The sequence below is a fragment of the Mirounga leonina genome, unplaced genomic scaffold, assembly GCF_011800145.1.
Source record: "Mirounga leonina isolate KUSES-001 unplaced genomic scaffold, KU_Mleo_1.0 Mir_268, whole genome shotgun sequence".
NCBI classification, from domain to species: domain Eukaryota; kingdom Metazoa; phylum Chordata; class Mammalia; order Carnivora; family Phocidae; genus Mirounga; species Mirounga leonina.
Window position 1 is genome coordinate 1,682,235 of NW_023270649.1, and position 17,971 is coordinate 1,700,205.

The 17,971-nt window shown below is 41.3% G+C and overlaps 1 protein-coding gene across 1 annotated transcript in view; it reads left to right on the forward strand.

Annotated features, from left to right (window-relative positions):
• Positions 1-16,486, forward strand: part of ARSF (arylsulfatase F) — a 32,338-nt gene extending 15,852 nt beyond the window's left edge. Inside the window, exons 7-12 of the mRNA XM_035029611.1 lie at positions 633-1,056; positions 3,965-4,101; positions 9,973-10,107; positions 11,731-11,893; positions 15,181-15,302; positions 15,727-16,486. Coding sequence (XP_034885502.1) covers positions 633-1,056; positions 3,965-4,101; positions 9,973-10,107; positions 11,731-11,893; positions 15,181-15,302; positions 15,727-16,094 — 1,349 coding nt within the window. The 3' untranslated portion in view covers positions 16,095-16,486. The remainder of the gene's footprint in view (positions 1-632; positions 1,057-3,964; positions 4,102-9,972; positions 10,108-11,730; positions 11,894-15,180; positions 15,303-15,726) is intronic.
• The last annotated feature ends 1,485 nt before the right edge of the window (positions 16,487-17,971 follow it).

Here is a 17,971-nt window from a genome sequence, read left to right on the forward strand (position 1 = left end):
AGACCTGGGATTTCCATCCAGTGAACGATCCAACCATCCATCATCCATGCTTGACCCATCCTCCATCATTCATCCATATCTATCATCTATCTATCTATCTATCTATCTATCTATCTATCTATCTATCTATCATCTATCTCCCATCTATCTAGCTATCATCTATCATCTATCTATCTATCTATCATCTATCCATACTCCCTGTTGTCCATCCATCTTATATCATATACATCTCATTATCTAATATCAATTATCTACCTACCTACTCACCTATCTATCCACCACGTATAATCTACCCTGTCTCTGTCATGTATTTATCTTTCTTGCTATGATTTTTTTCTTTCTGTGAATGAGAAACTGCCCAGTTTACATCCTTACTACAAACTTACAACTGTATTTTCCTCCCTTGATTTTTCGTCCTATCTGGTCACTCACAACCAGATCCTAACACAAATTTCTGTGAACTATAGGAGAGCAAAAGATGAATTGGGTGCTGAACTCAGATTTTTAGGCAAAAGAAAACTATTTGCTGCTCCATTTTTGTGCACAAGTCATTCGTTTTGAAGGAAGAGTACTCACGTGGTCTTCATGGTGTGCGAACATACTATGCTTTATTTGTCTGTTTGTAATTTCAGGCAAATGGCATCAAGGCTTAAACTGCCAGTCCCGACATGACCAGTGCCATCATCCATATCATTATGGGTTTGATTACTACTATGGCATGCCATTCACTCTGATTGACCCCTGCTGGCCAGACCCCTCTCGTGACACAGAATTAGCCATCGAGAACAAAATCTGGCTTTGTGTGCAGCTGGTCACCATTGCTGCATTCACTCTCACCTTGGCGAAACTGAGTGGTTTGATCTGTCTTCCCTGGTCCTTCATCCTCTCTATGATTCTTTTTATTTTTCTGCTGGGCTACTTTTGGTTCTCCAGTTACACATCTCCTCTGTACTGGGATTGCCTCCTAATGCGAGAGCACGACATCACCGAACAGCCCATGAAGGCAGAACGAGCTGGCTCCATCATGGTGAAGGAGGCGATTTCATTTATGGAAAGGTAAAGGTAATTTACAAAAAAAAAAAAAAAATCCATGTATCTTAATGGATTTAAGACAGAGTATTTTAAAGACAGGAGTCTTTTAAAAACATGACTCAATGAGCATTTTTTTTTTTAAGTAAAAGGTGATGATTTGAACAATATTGAATTAAGAAATGGAATAGTACGAGCTAGGGCTAGACAATACAATACTGTATGTTTTGGAGGCAAGCTGGACTCTTCGTGCAGTACCTAAGGAGGGCCATCTCGTTTGAGTTCTTGTTATTAAAAATCACAGTTTCTCCATTGGTCTTGAAATTCATATTTAGTCAGACCAAGCAGGTAGACTCACACTAGACTCAAAATTACAAATCTGGCTTGTTAATTTATAATGCATGCATATGCATTTATATGCATACTATCTGCCTATTAACGCACAATAGAAACTAGATAGTAGAATAAGTTGACCACTGCACTGTTTTCCTACTAGGAAAGAAACTTCTCTGAGGATTAAAATCAGAGGGCTTATCATTGAGCACGAGGTATGTAAAGGATATTATTCGGCTGAGATCAGTGGTGATAATTATAAAGCCCAATGCATCCAAAACATAATTGCTGGAAACTTTCCAAAGGAGTCACATTTATGGGCCTCCAGTTGTTGCATTTTTTTTTTAAAGACTGTGAACACATTTTGTACTCACCATTTCAACATTGCCCAAGGCTTTACCTTTACCAATCACCATCCTGCGGTCTGGACTTCAAAGACAAGCTCACAGTTAGTAATGACAACAGATGTACAAGCCCATGATAAGAAATAAGCTAATGGGCATAAATCCAGGTGCTATCAGTCCAAACTGTAGAGACTTTCCAAGATATCAGGGAGGCTGTACTTGAGAACATATCTTAACTGAATCTTCAAAGGTGAGCAAGAACAAGTTGGAGAACAGGTACCAGGCATTACTGCATGAAGCTCAAGCACAAGGAAAATAGGTCCTCAGCTAACGAGGACAGCAGATAATGCAAATGCCACTCTGAAAAATTTCTGGGAATGGGAAAAAATGAATTTTTTATAAAAGTTGTACCATGGTGAGCTGGGTTAAATGGCATCCCTCCAAAATTCATGTCCACCTGGAAGCTCAGAAAGTGATCTTATTTGGGAATAGGGTCTTCAGAGGTGAAATTTGTGAGGATGAGATCATCCTGGTGGTAGGGATCTGTAAGCTGGTGTGTTTGACTGGCAAGTAGAGTTGTCTGGTGGTGTAAAGGATCTTGGGCAACCTGTAGCTAGCTTTTTCTTTACCTTATAGCCAAGGTGGGCACAATACAAATTTAGACTCTGAGAGAGATTAAACCGCCTTTGCATTGTAGATGCAACGGAATGGCTGGTTTCTTTTAGGGCAAACTCATTTCCTGGAAACTTCCATATGTACAGAGGTGCAGATTCTTTGCAAAGGGACACATTAAAATGTGTCTGAAGACACCTGCACATGTTGTGGCTTGCTGTTTACATTAGTACATCAAGAACAAATGCTGGGGTGTGAAAATGTGCTTCCATCACCAAAACCTCAGAATGTCTATATGATCCACAGTGGCACCATGTGGAAAGTGAACGGGGACTCCGAAGATTTGGAAGCTACTCCATTGATTAGTGATGTGGCCATGAGCAAGTGGCTTAGGTTCGTGGATGCTAGAAATTGCTTTTATCTGGATTCTTGGTGTTTGAGTTTCCTGTGGCTGCTAGAACAGATTTCTGCAAGTGGGAGTGGCTTAAAGCAACACAAGTTTATTATTTTACAGTGCTGGAGGCCAGGAATCTGAATCTCATCTTACGGGCCTAAAAGCGAGGCATTGGAAGGACTAGCTCATTCTGGAGGTTCTAGGGAAGAGTCTGTTTCTCGTCCCAGGTTGGAGGGGCTGCAGGGTTTCCTTGATATATAGCTGTCTGGCTGCATCTCTGCTTCTATTACCTCCTATCCACACTATTTTTTGTCTGATTTTGACTGTATTGGGGTCCTTCATACAAGGACCCTTGTGATGACATTGGGTCCACAACCAGATAATCCAGGATTATCTCCCCATCTCAAGATCCTGAACCTCATCCCATCTGCAAATTTCCTTTTGCAACGTAAAGCAACATCCATATAATCTCAATCCTCAGTACCGCGTGCAAACCATCCTTTTCTTTTAAGGACACCGGTTCTTGGGTTCTGGCCCCACCCTATCCCAGGATGACCTCCTCTCCACTAATTACATCTCCAAAGACCCCATTCTTAAATGAGATCACATTCTGATCCCCCAGGTAGGCACCAGTTTTGAAGGGAGCCATTAAACCCAGCTCACCGTGACCCAACTTTTTTTTCATATGTCATCAGAGAAGAAATTTCCCTAAGAGTGGCATGTGTGTTGTGTGCTGCCCTAGTTAGCTGATGATCTACCTTCCCCGTGGGTTGTCAGGGCTCGAAATGGGTCAACCTCATTTCCTGTGTCCTTTGAGGACACAGGAAGGTATGCAGACAGCTCACCCAGATTGTTCTGTCCATGCTTGCTTGGGAGTTGTGAAAGAGTTGGTGTTTCTAAGAAACCACTCCTGAGCCACCATCCCTTGGTGTGATTCTGGCCTGAGACTTGATCAGCCACAAGAAAAGTGTGCCAAGCGATGCTGAATGGGCTTGTGAGCTGCGTTGTGCCAGGCGGGGCCACTCAGGAATCGAGCCATGCCACACATGTCCTGGGGAGCAGTCCAGATGGTGGAGGATGCTGGCATCCACTCCAGCCAGGATGTTCTCTCCAAGGGCTACCTCATGCTTGCATCCCCCCTCCTGGGGCACATACATAATGAGTGGACACTGGGTCTGTGGGACAAAAAATGCTGTGGTTCCCCTTCGCAGACTTTGCAGACTCATAAACGGAGCGATTGATGTCTCCCCAGGCACCGCAAAGGACCTTTCCTTCTTGTTTTCTCCTTTCTGCATGTACACGTGCCGCTCCCCACGACGACGGAGTTCATCGGGACCAGCAAGCATGGTTTATATGGGGACAACGTGCAGGAGATGGACTCCATGGTGGGTAAGTGGCAGGACCTACGGAGACCAGAAATCTGTGCTTTGATAGTTCAGGACACCGAGACACGTCCCTCCCTGCCCCAGGCAGCCTCAACGAAGTAGCAGGTGGAAGCCTGCGACAAAGTCGGCACAAAACCACCCTCAATGCTTGCCCTGTCCCTGTGAGTCCCTGAATTTCCATGATACGTATATTAGCAAATCAGACTCAAGTTTTCTGAGAAGGAAGACAGAAAAGCACATGATGCTGGCCTCGTGTGTTGGCAGGACAGAAGCTTTGGGTTACAACATTTTCCAAACGTAGGATGTTGGCATGGAATGGATTTTAGTAAGCAGAGAGGGGCTTTAGAAATCAAGCCTGACCTGGCTGGTTCAATGAGTTGCACACCTGACTCTTGGTTTCAGCTCAGGTCATGATCTCGAGATCCTGGGATCAAGCCCTGCCTTGGGCTGTGTGCTTAATGCAAAATCTGCTTCTCCCTCTCCCTCTGCTCTTCCCCCTGTGCACTCTCTCTCTTTCATAAATAAATAAAATCTTTATTAAAAAAAGAATCCGGGGTGCCTGGGTGGCTCAGTTGGTTAAGCGACTGCCTTCGGCTCAGGTCACAATCCTGGAGTCCCCGGATCGAGTCCTGCATCGGGCTCCCTGCTCAGTGGGGAGTCTGCTTCTCCCTCTGACCCTCCCCACTCTCATGTGCTCTCTCTCTCTCATTCTCTCTCTCAAGTAAATAAATAAAATCTTAAAAAAAAAAAAGAATTCAATCCCGACCAAAGGGAAGCCAGTAAAATATTGTGAATTTGCAGTCTTAAAGATATAGAACACATTCCAGGATTTTTTTTTTTTTATTTTTTAAAGACTTTATTTATTGAGAAAGGGAGAGAGAGAAGAAGAGCAGTGGGAAGAAGAAGCAGACTCCCCGCTGAGCTGAGAGCCCAATGCCAGGCTTGACCCTAGGACCCCGAGATCATGACCTGAGCCGAAGGCAGATGCTTAACTGACTGAGCCACCTCGGCACCTCTAAAAATTATTTTAAATATAAATACTATTTAATGAAACATAGGCACATATGTCTGTACTTAAGAAGGCATATGTGTATGTGGTATGTGTAGTGGATGTGATCACTAAAAACAGGCAAACAAAGAATAAAACCGAATTCTATTTGCTTTAAAATTTTAAATCAAAGCAAGGTGTTCAAAATATCTAAGCTAATAAAACAGACATTAAGGCACCAAATAAGGTGCTCTGGGTGCGGTTTGATCTCCATGGGATTTTTTTTTTTCCGTGGTGTTCAGTAATGACACAGCTATCCGTGGGTGTGCTGAATATTTGCGGGAAAGCCATATTTTGAAAGAGTGTCCCTGAGGTTCACAGACCTTTGGTACCTATGGGCTGTGAATGTGTTGTCTGTCCAGTTGGAACTGAGCTTTCAGGAAAATGGTCATCTGTTTCAATGTGTAATTTCAGAAATACTAAAACATTTATTTTTCTCCAAAATATCCACCTTGGAAGCTAAAACAGAACTCCATGTCTTGGGAATTGCTGCTCTCCTTGTTAGAAAGTTTTGTTAGAAAGTTTTATTGATTCCTGATAGGGATATCATACTGATGCATTTGTTAACATGCCCTTTTAACCCTTAAACAGTGGGGTCTATTGATTGAATGAACCCTTTGATGCATGGGACGTGCACTGTTCCAAGTGTGTTCTGGAGGGATCCCCATAAACATTCTAGGAGATGGGGACCATACTCAGCATTGTTATCCCTCTTGGCAGATGAGGGAACAAGGGCACAAGATATTGGGGGCTTGCTCAAGGTTACAGGACAGGTCTGGGGGAGCCAGGATCAGAACCTACTCATTCTTATTTGCTAGCTCAGCAGCTGCTGGTGTAGGGCCACGCATTATGGACAGAGATGAGGAAACATGGCTACATTCTTCTGAAGCATCCCATAACTCCTCAGACTCCCACAGGCTGTCATTTCACAGGTGATGGGAAAGCTTCAGAAACTCCCTCCCACACCCTCCACCTGGCTTCCTGCTTCCTCAGACCCAGGTAGGGTCTTCCAATTCAAATGACATCCCCAACAGGACCCAGGGGAAATCCTCTGGTGCCTAATTAGTCATGCATCCGAAACGAGTCTCTGAGAATTCAGTAGCTCAGAGCAGGTTCCTCCAGAACGGGAGGAGAGGGTGAGTGTCCAACATGAGGCAGAAGGGTGAACCATGGGAGCAAGAGGAGAGGCTTGGCTGGACCGGTTTGCAGAGAAGATATGCTGGCTGGGATTGCATTCTGGGCTGGGTATGCAAGTGCAGCAGGTGTGCTCGGCAGCAGGTGCGCTCGGCAGCTCCCCTGGGCAGGGCCAAACTGTCTGAGAAAGTTACGTGCACACGGAAATACCAAGACACATGTATGAAATGCATACTTAAAATGTAAGTAGATATGATAAATATGACACCCCTATTTCCAGCATCACCGAAATCTCTAGGGTTTCCAACATAGATAGTTATATTCTTTACAGGTGTCAAGTAACTTTGAGGGAGATTTAAAAAATAATTAGGTAGTTGCCATGGAAATGATTAACACCTGTCTAGCATCAACTGAAGCATGTGTGTGTGTATATTTATAGTATACAGTATCCATAATATATAATATTTGTGTATATATTTGTATTATGCAGTATCTATAATATATAATATTTGTATATATATTTGTATTATACAGCATCTATAAGATAATATATAGTTGCATATATTTTTGTATTATACAGTATCTATGGTATATAATATTATAATATAATAAACACAATGTATAATACATAACAAATATATAATATTATATATAACTCATAATCAATGTAGAATATATAACATAATACATAACAATATAATTCATAATATAAATTTATGTAATATACTATGTATAATAAAAATTCAATGACTGTATAAATATATAATGTCTATAACTATTTATATAATCTATTTCAGTTGATGCTAGAAATATACATATTATATTTATAATATAAATTTATTCTTACATAAAGGAGTTAAACATTTCCATGGCCGCTACATAATTATTTTTTTAAATCTCTTGAAATACTAAGAATAGAAACATCCCAAACTAACTTGACAACTGTAATGGATATGATTATCTATGTTGAAAACTGTAGAGAGTGTAATAAAACAAATAGTTGTATGCATACTGCATGTTATAATCACAATTATGTTATATCATGTATAATATATACTATAGTTACATTATTAGTATATACTATTAATATATTATCAGTGTACAACTATTAGTATATTTTCATCTATTATTTTATATATAGATTATATACAATATTATAATTAAATATCCATATTACATATTATAGACATATAATAATAGTTTGATTACACTCTCTGGGGTTCTCAGTATAGACAATTATGTCCATTAATGGTATCAACTTTGGGTCTTATTCTAAGTACACGTGTATTTAGGTTTTCTGTTAATTTCATTAATCAGGTAATCTTAAAAATATGAGTTATAATAATAATAACAGATAAAGTCTTCTTTTATAGCCGATATTAATAAAATAGCTTCAACGTTTTACCCTTAAGCATAATTTGGCCAATGCTTTTAATTGGCTCTGTTCTCAATGTTTTGAGAGATTTTTAAAAAATTATTAACTGGGGGGGCCTGGGTGGCTCAGTGGGTTAAGTGTCTGACTCTTGGTTTCAGCTCAGGTCATGATCTCAGGGGCTGAGCCTTGCATCAGGCTCTGCGCTCAGCGTGGAGTCTGCTTGAGATTCTCTCTCTCTCCCTCTGCCCCTTTCCCTACTCTAGCACATGTGTGCTCTCTCATAAATAAATTTAAAAAATCTTTTAAAAAATTATTAATTAATAACCATGAAAATACTTACATGCTTGCCAGCATCACTGTAAATATATACTTCACATATGTAATATAATATAAAATATAATGATATAACATATACATGTATTATTAGTAATGGTATATCATGTTCTATATAATGTAATGTGTACATATATCATTAGCATATGATATTATTAATAGCATGCTATATTAGTATATACTATAGCAATAATATAAATAATAATATAGGCATTGAGAAAATACATGTTATTGACATAATTAGGTAGTATACTCCTAGTACAGAATTAGTGTAATATTATAATTAGTTTATTATGCTTATATATATATATATACCCTAATATATATGCACAAACATGTATGTCCTACAACGTTTCTCTGTTAGAAATATGCACCAAAAGTAATACTTTTTCTTTATGTTAAAAATAACCCATTTCAAGATACGGTAAGTGATAGAGTATTATTCATAGCAGCTCCAATATCAACAATCAATATATAGAAATACATTTAAAAAGTAAGTGATCGCATTGAACACAGCTGAGTCCTTAGAGAAGACTTCAGTAAATAGAAATATACCACATTCTGGATGGGAACGGTGACTCTTAAAATATTAGTGATTCCAAAATTAATATCGAAGCTTAATGTGATTCTAATGAAAGTATCCATTACTCTTACTTGGGGAGCCCGCCTTACCAAGATGATGATGAAGTACACAGAGGGGAACAAAGTGATAAGAAACAAAACTGCCCAAGGACATCTGATGGGAGGCCAGTTAAGAGAAAGGATCAAGACCCACTTGCGTTGTTGCAAAGAAAGAGTTAACAAAAATAGAATTTAAGGGATGCCTGGGTGGCTCCATCGCTTAAGCATCTGCCTTCAGCTCAGATCATGATCCCAGGGTCCTGGGATCGAGCCTTGTGTTGGGCTCCCTGCTCAGAGGGGAGCCTGCTTCTCCCTCTCCCACTCCCCCTGCTTATGGTCCCTCTCTCGCTGTCAAATAAATAAATAAAATCTAAAAAAAAAAAAAAATAGAACTTAAAACACTAAACTACATGCAGAAGGTTTGACTTTCAGATCAGGAGAGCAGAAATAGGTGGCCCTGGAGACGGTCCAATGAGGAGGAGAATGTAGCGTGGAGGAAATTAACTCAGGGTGGCAGGGTTGGAATATCTTGGGCAAAGTAGGTGTTGGGGGTTGCACTGTGTCCCCCAAAAGAAAGGTCCACGTCCTAATTCCTGGAATCTGTGAATGCTACAGTGTTTGGAAATAGGGCCTTTGCAGATGGGATCAGGTTACGGTGAGGTCATTAGGGTGGGTCCTAATGCCATGGGACAGGTGTGCTTGCGAGAAGACAAGAAGCATGAACACAGACATACCACAGAGGACCCGTCTGCCATGTGAAGGCCCAGATGCATACATGGATGAGGAGCCCATGTGAGCACAGAGCTGCTGGAACACCTTGAAGTCACAACAGAGGCAGAGACCTTGAGACTTCCCGAAATACCAGAAGTGTGCATCATGAACAGCTCACCTGACGCTCCTTGCAAACAGAGGAACTTTTAGCAACGATGTAACATGGTGTCATTTGTTAATAAAGGAGTCTGTATAAATCGAGAACAGAACCAGTGAAACCCCCAAAAGAAAAATCAGCAAAAGCTCAATATAACTTATAAGTTAAAAGTATAAATGTTGGTGTCCACATAATAAGACAATAAAAAATAAATGATTATTAGGCAATAGTAGTGTAACAATGAATACTAGTAAAATCATAAAGAATGAATCCATTTTCACTCCCAATTTAATATAATCATCTGTCCAACATGAGGCACTGATGAGGAATTCAGAAAATGTGGCTATTCTTGAGCTCACACACCACCCACTGGAAGCAGGTGCATCATGGATGAGAAAGAGTTTTGTATTGAAATGCACCACAAGTCGGACTGGTGTTATAGCCCAAAGCTCATGATGACATTCGTAATATGTGTCCCTTTTTTTTACTATTTCAGGCAAGATTCTCAATGCCATCGATGATTTTGGTCTGAGGAACCACACACTTGTCTACTTTGCATCAGACCATGGGGGGCATTTGGAGGCACGGGTGGGCCATTCCCAGCGCGGTGGGTGGAATGGAATATACAAAGGTGAGGAGTGGGAATCGGGAGTGGGGTATGGTTGTAAATAAATTCTCCCATGTTCATGACAATGGGCATCCATGAAATGAACAGATGAACCCCTGAAAAAGTGAACAAGTGCATTTTATTTGACTCTGGGTAGAATAAAGTGGAGCGAATAACCAACAATACATTATGGGGGAGGCTAGCCCTTCTGCTGAGGGTGCATCTAGAAATCTGCCTCCATGGCCACCCTTTGAGATGATAAAACATCAACATAACCACATGCCTTTGAATCGACTCACTGATTCCATGTACAAGGCTGTTGATAGAAGATTCAGTGTGGTAGGCAGAGTACAGAGGACGAAACCCAGAGGCTCCTTGATGATTAAGGAAGCTTGGGTGCCCTCTTGTGAGGGTATGGCTTAGCACACAAAGTAGCAAGCCTGTGTCTGGTTTTTTAATTAAATGCACAGATACCAGCCCCATGTCCGGGCGTGGCAGTTAGTGCATGAAAACATACTCCGTTAGCCACCACATTGGCCTGGTCCGTAGTATGCACCTTGATGTGGTAAGAAAATTATCTGGAAAATGTTCAGCGCATGCTATCCTATCTATTGGAAGACATGTCAAAGTTTTTTCCAGAGGAAAATATAATACTCATGCTTTGCCACTGAATGCAAAACAACCCAGCCTAGATTTGCATGAATAATGATAATATAGATTCAGTAGGAAATAATGATTGTTGCATGAATGGGATAGTCTCTGCCTCAGTCTGGCCATAGGGCATGGTTGTCTGCTTTTTTAGGGCTTCTGCAAGTAAAGTGCCTACTTAGGAAAACAAATAAATCCCATAAGGGAAAGTGTTCTTGTTGAACTCTATTTTTACCTACGGAGACATCTTTTTAAAAATCTCCATTTCTCCACGTGCTGTGATTGAAACTCTACTTTAAGTAATTTAATGAACTAATAAAACTCCATTAAGACCATAGAATGGCCATTCCACCTGGTTCGCTCAAGGGAACCCTAGTTTATAACTCTTGTCTTGGGGTCATTGTTGCCTCCTGGGTCCATGCTCTATAATACCCTGGTTTGGGGTAATAAATTAGCACATACCTATACTATTCTATTCAGTTTGTTTTCAGGGTGCTGGATTCAGCAGGGAACAAAACCAAAGAATCAGTGCCTTCGTGGAACTTACATTTTAGTGGAGGGAGGCACACCAGGAAAAAAGAGAATATGTAAATTCTACGATATGTTAGAGGATAGCGAAGGTCTCCAAAAAAAGGAAAGAAGAGCAGAAAAACTTCTGGGGTTGCGGGGGGGACTGTCGTTTTAAAGGAAGTTTGCCACCGAGAAAGTACCTTTGAGCAAACGTATGAAGGCGGCTGGGGACATAGCAGGTGTATTTGTTGGGTAACAGTGTTGTAGGCAGACAAAACAGCCTGTAGAAAAGTCGCATACGGAATACGATAAGTAGTCAGTTAAAAACCTATCAGCAGCCCAGGGAAAAGTAAATCCACGGACACGTACGGCAGGACTCTGTACGGGGTGGGCTCTGAGCACATGGTCTGCATTGATACTCATTTACATTTCTACGCAGTCTTGCTACCGCGACCACTTTAACTGGCACTCTGTTACCTCACCTTATAGGTGGGAAAGGCATGGCCGGCTGGGAAGGTGGAATCCGCGTTCCGGGACTTATCCGCTGGCCGGGAAGATTGCCAGCTGGGAAAGTGATTGAGGAACCTACAAGCTTAATGGACGTGTTCCCCACGCTAGCGGCCGTGTCGGGAGGCATGGTCCCTCAGGACAGGTGATGCCACACCCTGGGTTCACATCATCTTTGTTCTCAGAGCATTCGGGACAAGAGCAACAAAGTCTATCTTAACGGGTTGGATGTTGTCCCCGGTACCTAGGGAAGTTTAGCTTCATCTCTGGCTAAGTCTATTGAGCGTCATTGATGTAGCAGACAACAGTCTTAAATGACTACGGCACATTCCACACACTGGATGGCCTTCACTGGGGAGGACAATGGACAGAGGGAGATTGGAGATGAAGTTGTGGTGGGCGAAACGCTCTTGCAAGTAAGAGAAGAAACGATTTGCTGCACTCTATTGTGCAAGATCCAGAAGGCAGACGTCAAGGTAGGTCATTCCATGGGTGCTTAGAACTCTGTTGTGACTATTTTGAATTTGAGCAAGAGGAGAGCCTTCCTATCACATGGCGTCACTCCCTGGGAGCCAATGACCAAGGCAGGCTTGCAGGTGACCTCTTCATAAGTTTATTCTAGCAGCTCCAACCCACTGCCACGTGTCCCTTGTAAGTCCAAAGACCGATTCTAATGTGTCCTTCTTCAGGCAAGGGACCTCATCTCTTTCCGAAGCAAAATAGAATGCATCCCGAAGCAAATCAGAAACAGCAACAAAGAAAGACCTTCTCATTGTTTTTTCTTCTTACCTTCTTTTTAGCAAATCATAGGATTTATTGAGAATTCATATAAAATAACAAGAGAATGCAAGTCACCTCTACTAAGAAGTGCATTTATCAATTTCAGCTAAATGACCTATTTAAAAAATAGTAATGTGAGTGCAAATGTAGTTTTTTTTTTTAACTGAGCCAATCATAGTCATAAAAATAACTTTCCACTCGATCAGTGGGGTTCACTGGCTTTGGGACATTGCTATACTTTATATATTGGACTCACAAAAGGTTATGCAGAATTATAATCTCAAGAAATAATGTCCTCTGAGCTCTGATTAGGATTTTCCTTCATAGAATTGATCTGGTTTTTATTTTTTTCAGAATTAGCTCTAAAAATGTCCTATCTTTATTCCCCATATTTTTTTTATTCATCAATGGACAACTGAGGTGAAGGACTCCATGCGATTCTAAAAGCAAACTTGGTTCTTATGATTAAAGTTGCATTGGACATTTGCATAGAGGTCTTTGTGTAGACAGCAATGCTTTATTTCTTTGCAGTAAATGCCCAAGAGCGGCAAATCTGGGTCATTTTATCAATAATGTGCTGATATATTGTTGATATATTTTTATGAGAAACTTGTCGGATTGACTTTCAAAATGACTGCCCCATCTGGCATTCCTGCCAGTGACGTGTAAGATTTCCAGTTGCTCCACATCTTTGGTCACACTTGGTATGGTCACTCTTTTCCATCCTAACCATTATAATAACTGTGTAGTCAAATCTCATGGTGGTGTTAGTCTCTGTTTCCCTCATGATGAATGATGTTGAACACCTCTCCGTGTACTGGCCATCCATGTCCCTTCTTTGTGAATTGTCTATTCAAATCATCTGTCCATATGTTTCCCATACATTGGGAATTTTATTTTCTTATTGTTGAATTGTAAGAGTTCTTTATATATTGTGAACACAGTTCCTTATCAGATCTGTGTTTTGTCAATCGTATCTTCCATTCTGTGGCTCGCCTTCATTCTCTTACATTATTATCTGAAAAGCAGACATTTTCAGTTTTGATAAGGGTCAATTTACTCTTTTTTTCTTTTATAGATTGTGATTTTTGTAATATTTTTTAAAAGTATTTTTCTATTCAAAGGTCACACAGATTTTCCTCTATGATTTCTTTAGTTTCAGGTTTTACATTTAGGTTTATGGTCCATATTGAGTTAATTTTTTATATAGTTTGAGGTATGGGTTGAGATTTATTTTTCTTGCATTTAGATATTCAGTTGTTCTAGTGCCATTTAAGGAAAGACTGTCCTTCCTCGACTGGATTACCGTGGACATTTGTTGAAAATCAATTGCTTGATATATGCATTAGTCTGTTTCTTAGACTCTCTTGTTTCACTGATTCCTATGCGCACCCTTATGACCATACTACACTGGCTTGATTACCCTTGCTAAATTTTGGTAAATTTTGGAAATATTTAGTTGAATCCTCAAACTACTTTCTTCTTTTTCAAAATTATTTAAGCTATTCCAGATTGTTCTCCCATGTCAGTTTTAGAATACATTTCTCACTTTGTACAAAAGAGCCGTCTGGGATTTTGGCTGAGATTACGTTAAATCTATAGATCGCCTTGTTGAAAATCAAGATCTTAACAATGTTGAGTCTTCCAATCTATGAACGTTGTTTCTCTCTCCTTTCAGTTCTCTTATCAGATGTTTTGTGGCTTCAGCACACGAAATTTTAGTATTAGAAAAAGGTATCCCTCGATATTTCATGTTTTGTGATGCTGTAGTAAATGGTATTTTAAAAAATGTAACTCCCGGTTGTTCGTTGCTAAGATACAGAAATAAAATTCTATACTGGTGACCTTACCAAACTTAATTAGTTCCATAGATTTTTAAGGGATTATAAACACAGGCAATCATTGTATCTGAGAATAAAGACAATGTTATTTCTTTTACTATCATATTTAGGATGATGTGACACCTATTATTGTATTTTTTATTACAAGGTAGGTTTTATTTTTTTCTAACGTGAGGGAGAAGATCTGTTTTCTAATATAGGTTAAAAAGCATCAGATTTTTAGAGGTTCATTTTTTAAAAAGATTTTATTTATTTATTTATTTATAGAGAGCAAACAAAAGAGCGGGAGGGACAGAGGGAGAGAGACAATCTCAAGCAGACTCCATGCTGAGCCCAGAACCTGACGCAGGGCTTGATCTCACAACCCTGAGATCATGACCTGAGCTGAAATCAAGAGTCAGACACTCAACTGACTGAGCCACCCAGGCACCCCTAAGAGGTTCTACAAGATCACGTTTCAGGGTAGCAAGGCAATTGCAGATGAAATTTTGATTTGTGAAGTCATCAGGAACACTGAGCTTTTGAGACCTTCTGTGGCCAGAGACCCAAGTGCTCTTTAGATGGACACGCATTGACGCATTCCTCTGTCTTGTCATTTCACTGCAAAAGCTTAGAGTTTTATTTTTTTTGGTTTTTTTTTTCTCCTGTCTTTCCCATGAGAATGCAATGTCCCTGACAGTGTGTATGGATTTCCGGAACAGTCAGCACACTGTGCTCTGGGCCCAGGAAATGTCATGGAATGCACGGAGCATCCCTCCAACAGCTCGCTGGCCCACCTCCCTCGCCTGATGTCCTTTGTGTGTGTCTGCAGGGTGATTGATGGCCGGAACCTCATGCCCTTGCTTCAGGGTGAAGTGCAGCGCTCGGAGCATGAGTTCCTGTTCCATTACTGTGGCGTGTTTCTCCACGCTGTGCGCTGGCACCCCAAGGACAGTGAGTACCTGTGGATGCCAAGGTCACGGTCGCTCAAGTCCATGCTCAGCACTTTGTTCCTTTCTCCCTCCCCCTCACCCCCAGACCAGTCCTTTTATTCTGGGGTGACCACTGAAAATACCTTCTTGGAAAACTTTCCAAGAACCACTCTCTTTAGAAAGGCAGGGGGATGTCTTGAAGAAATATGCATTTTGAGAAGCAGAACGAATGGATGCTTCCAAACGTCAAGTTGTACTACAGGATTCTGATTTCTTAGTATTGTTCTAAAGATTGAATGATATATAGCATTAACTTGTGGGCAAAGAGAAAGACCAGGACAAATGCTTGAGAAGGTAGAAGAGCACAAGCTCTTCTGAACTTCTTCTGAGCACAAGGTCAGTTGGCACAGGGATTGGATGTCTCTGACGTGTCTTTTCTGGTCCAGGTGAGGCAGTGTGGAAGGTTCATTATGTGACACCCATATTCCAGCCACCGGGAGCTCAAGCCTGCTTTGAGACTACCTATTGCCGATGTTCGGGCAACCTGGTCACCTACCATGACCCTCCTCTGCTCTTCGACATCACCAAGGACCCCTCTGAGTCCACACCTCTGACGCGGGACACGGAGCCCTTGTTTGATGCAGTGATCCAAACGGTGGCCAACGCTGTGAGGGAACACGAGAAAAGCATCCTTCCTGTCCAGCAACAGTTGTCGGGATTGAATTATGACAACCTGTGGCTGAAGCCTTGCTGTGGTGTGTTCCCGTTCTGTCTGTGTGACACGGAGGGGAGCACCTCAGCTGTGGGGGCGTAAGGAGGAGTAGCAATTGAGATCGGGCAGCCAACATCAGCTGATGTTGGCACCTGCAAAATTTCAAGGAAGGAACTGGAGAGCCAATGGATTTGTCTACCGCTCCAGATTACTAAATGCCCATTGGTTGTGACGGTGTCTGTTAACTTCTTTTCTGCTCTTGGTGATAAGTATGTATCTAAACATGTCTTTTGGTGTTAGAAAACAAGCATTCAGATCCTTTGGCCCCATTGGCTCTGCTGCTCTCCAAAGCAAACTGTCCATGTAAGGTCCTGTGTACATCCAACTAGTTGCTTGGGAAAGGGAAAATGCCAACCATTAAAGCATCATAATTGAAATTATGATTGAATTCGCATTGAATAATTGAAAATAATTGCAATCTGGATAATTGAATAGTTGACAAATAATAATGGATGAAATTGTAGTGCATTGAAAAGAAATAGTCTAAAGTAGCCATTAAGCCGACCAAAAGGATTTATTTTCATCCACAGAAACTGAATTGAGAGTAGGACGTCAAAAACTTGGGAGGGATCCCTGTGTGGGTTTTCCCCTGAAGATGGGCCAGAACTTTGATGGAGTCTCTTCTTTCCTTCTTCCGGCACCACCATGATGTACGTATGACTCCTTGCCTGAGTTTGCCAGGGCTGCCTTCGCAGGTCTCCACAAGCATTCTGGCTCCAAACACAGAGATTCGTTCTCTGTCAGTGCTGGAAGCCAGAAATCCAAACTCAAAGCATGGGCAGGACCGTGCTTCCTCTGAAACTCTGGGTAGAATCCTTCATTGCTTGGATCTGTCCCAACGTCCGGTGGTGGCCAGCAATGCTTGGTGTCCCTTGGCTTGTGTATACACCAGTCCTGTCCCTGTCTCCAACTTCTTGGGACCTTCTTCCCTTTCTGTGAGCCCACCCCCAAATTTCCCTCTCTTTAAAAGGACACCTGTCATTGTATTAGTAGGACGTCCTCCTAACAACTGCAAAGATCCTATTTCCAAATAAGGAAACATTCACAGGTAATAAGTTTTAGGACATCAACATATGCTTTCTGGGGAGCCCATTCAATCCACGACACTCCTACATAACCAATAAACTATCTGTAATTGTTCTGTAACTTGCTCAGCAGAACACGGCTTGTGTTGTTGGACTGGTATCAGACCCCGACCATCCTATCGAGTGCCCATGCATAACTCTTGAACACAAATAACCGTATTTATATTGGATATTGAACAAGGATTTTGTTTTTCTCCTAAGTGATCCCAGGTAGCCATTTTGGACCTTATTCATCCATAAGAGGATTATTTACAAAAAGGCTGATTCATGTCTGCACCACTCATTTTCCTACGGTTTCCAACACATCCTTATTTTATGATCCATCTTATGAGACGTTTCATTTTGAATTTAGTATGTCACAGAAGATAATCTGAGAATTTTAGCCTGAGAAAGATCTTCCGAGACTTTCTCACCAAAGCCCCTTATTTTATGGGTGAAGGAGATAGAGTGTGCTGTGATGAGGGGGATTGACCAAGGCCACATAGGAGCATGAGCAGGATGACCTGCTCGAGACTGCAGGTTGGTGACCCCTGGTTTCAGGCGTCCTCTTACATCCCAGCTGTGTCCCTTCCATGTTCCCAAGTCACACGTTGCCCTGAAGGCTGTAGGAAAAAGCAAGCCATGTCCAGCTGAGGACACACTTTCCACTGTGCACCATGGAGAGCAAGTGTGCTTCTCACCAGTCAGGTGTCTTTGGGCCACTTCGTGCTTTAGTGGTTCCATCGGCAAAATGCCAGTAACAAGTGGACCTCCATCACAGTACTTTTGTGAAGATTCGTGGAGATAATTTCTATAAAAGACTTAGCATATGGTCCCATACAGAGCACTAGATAA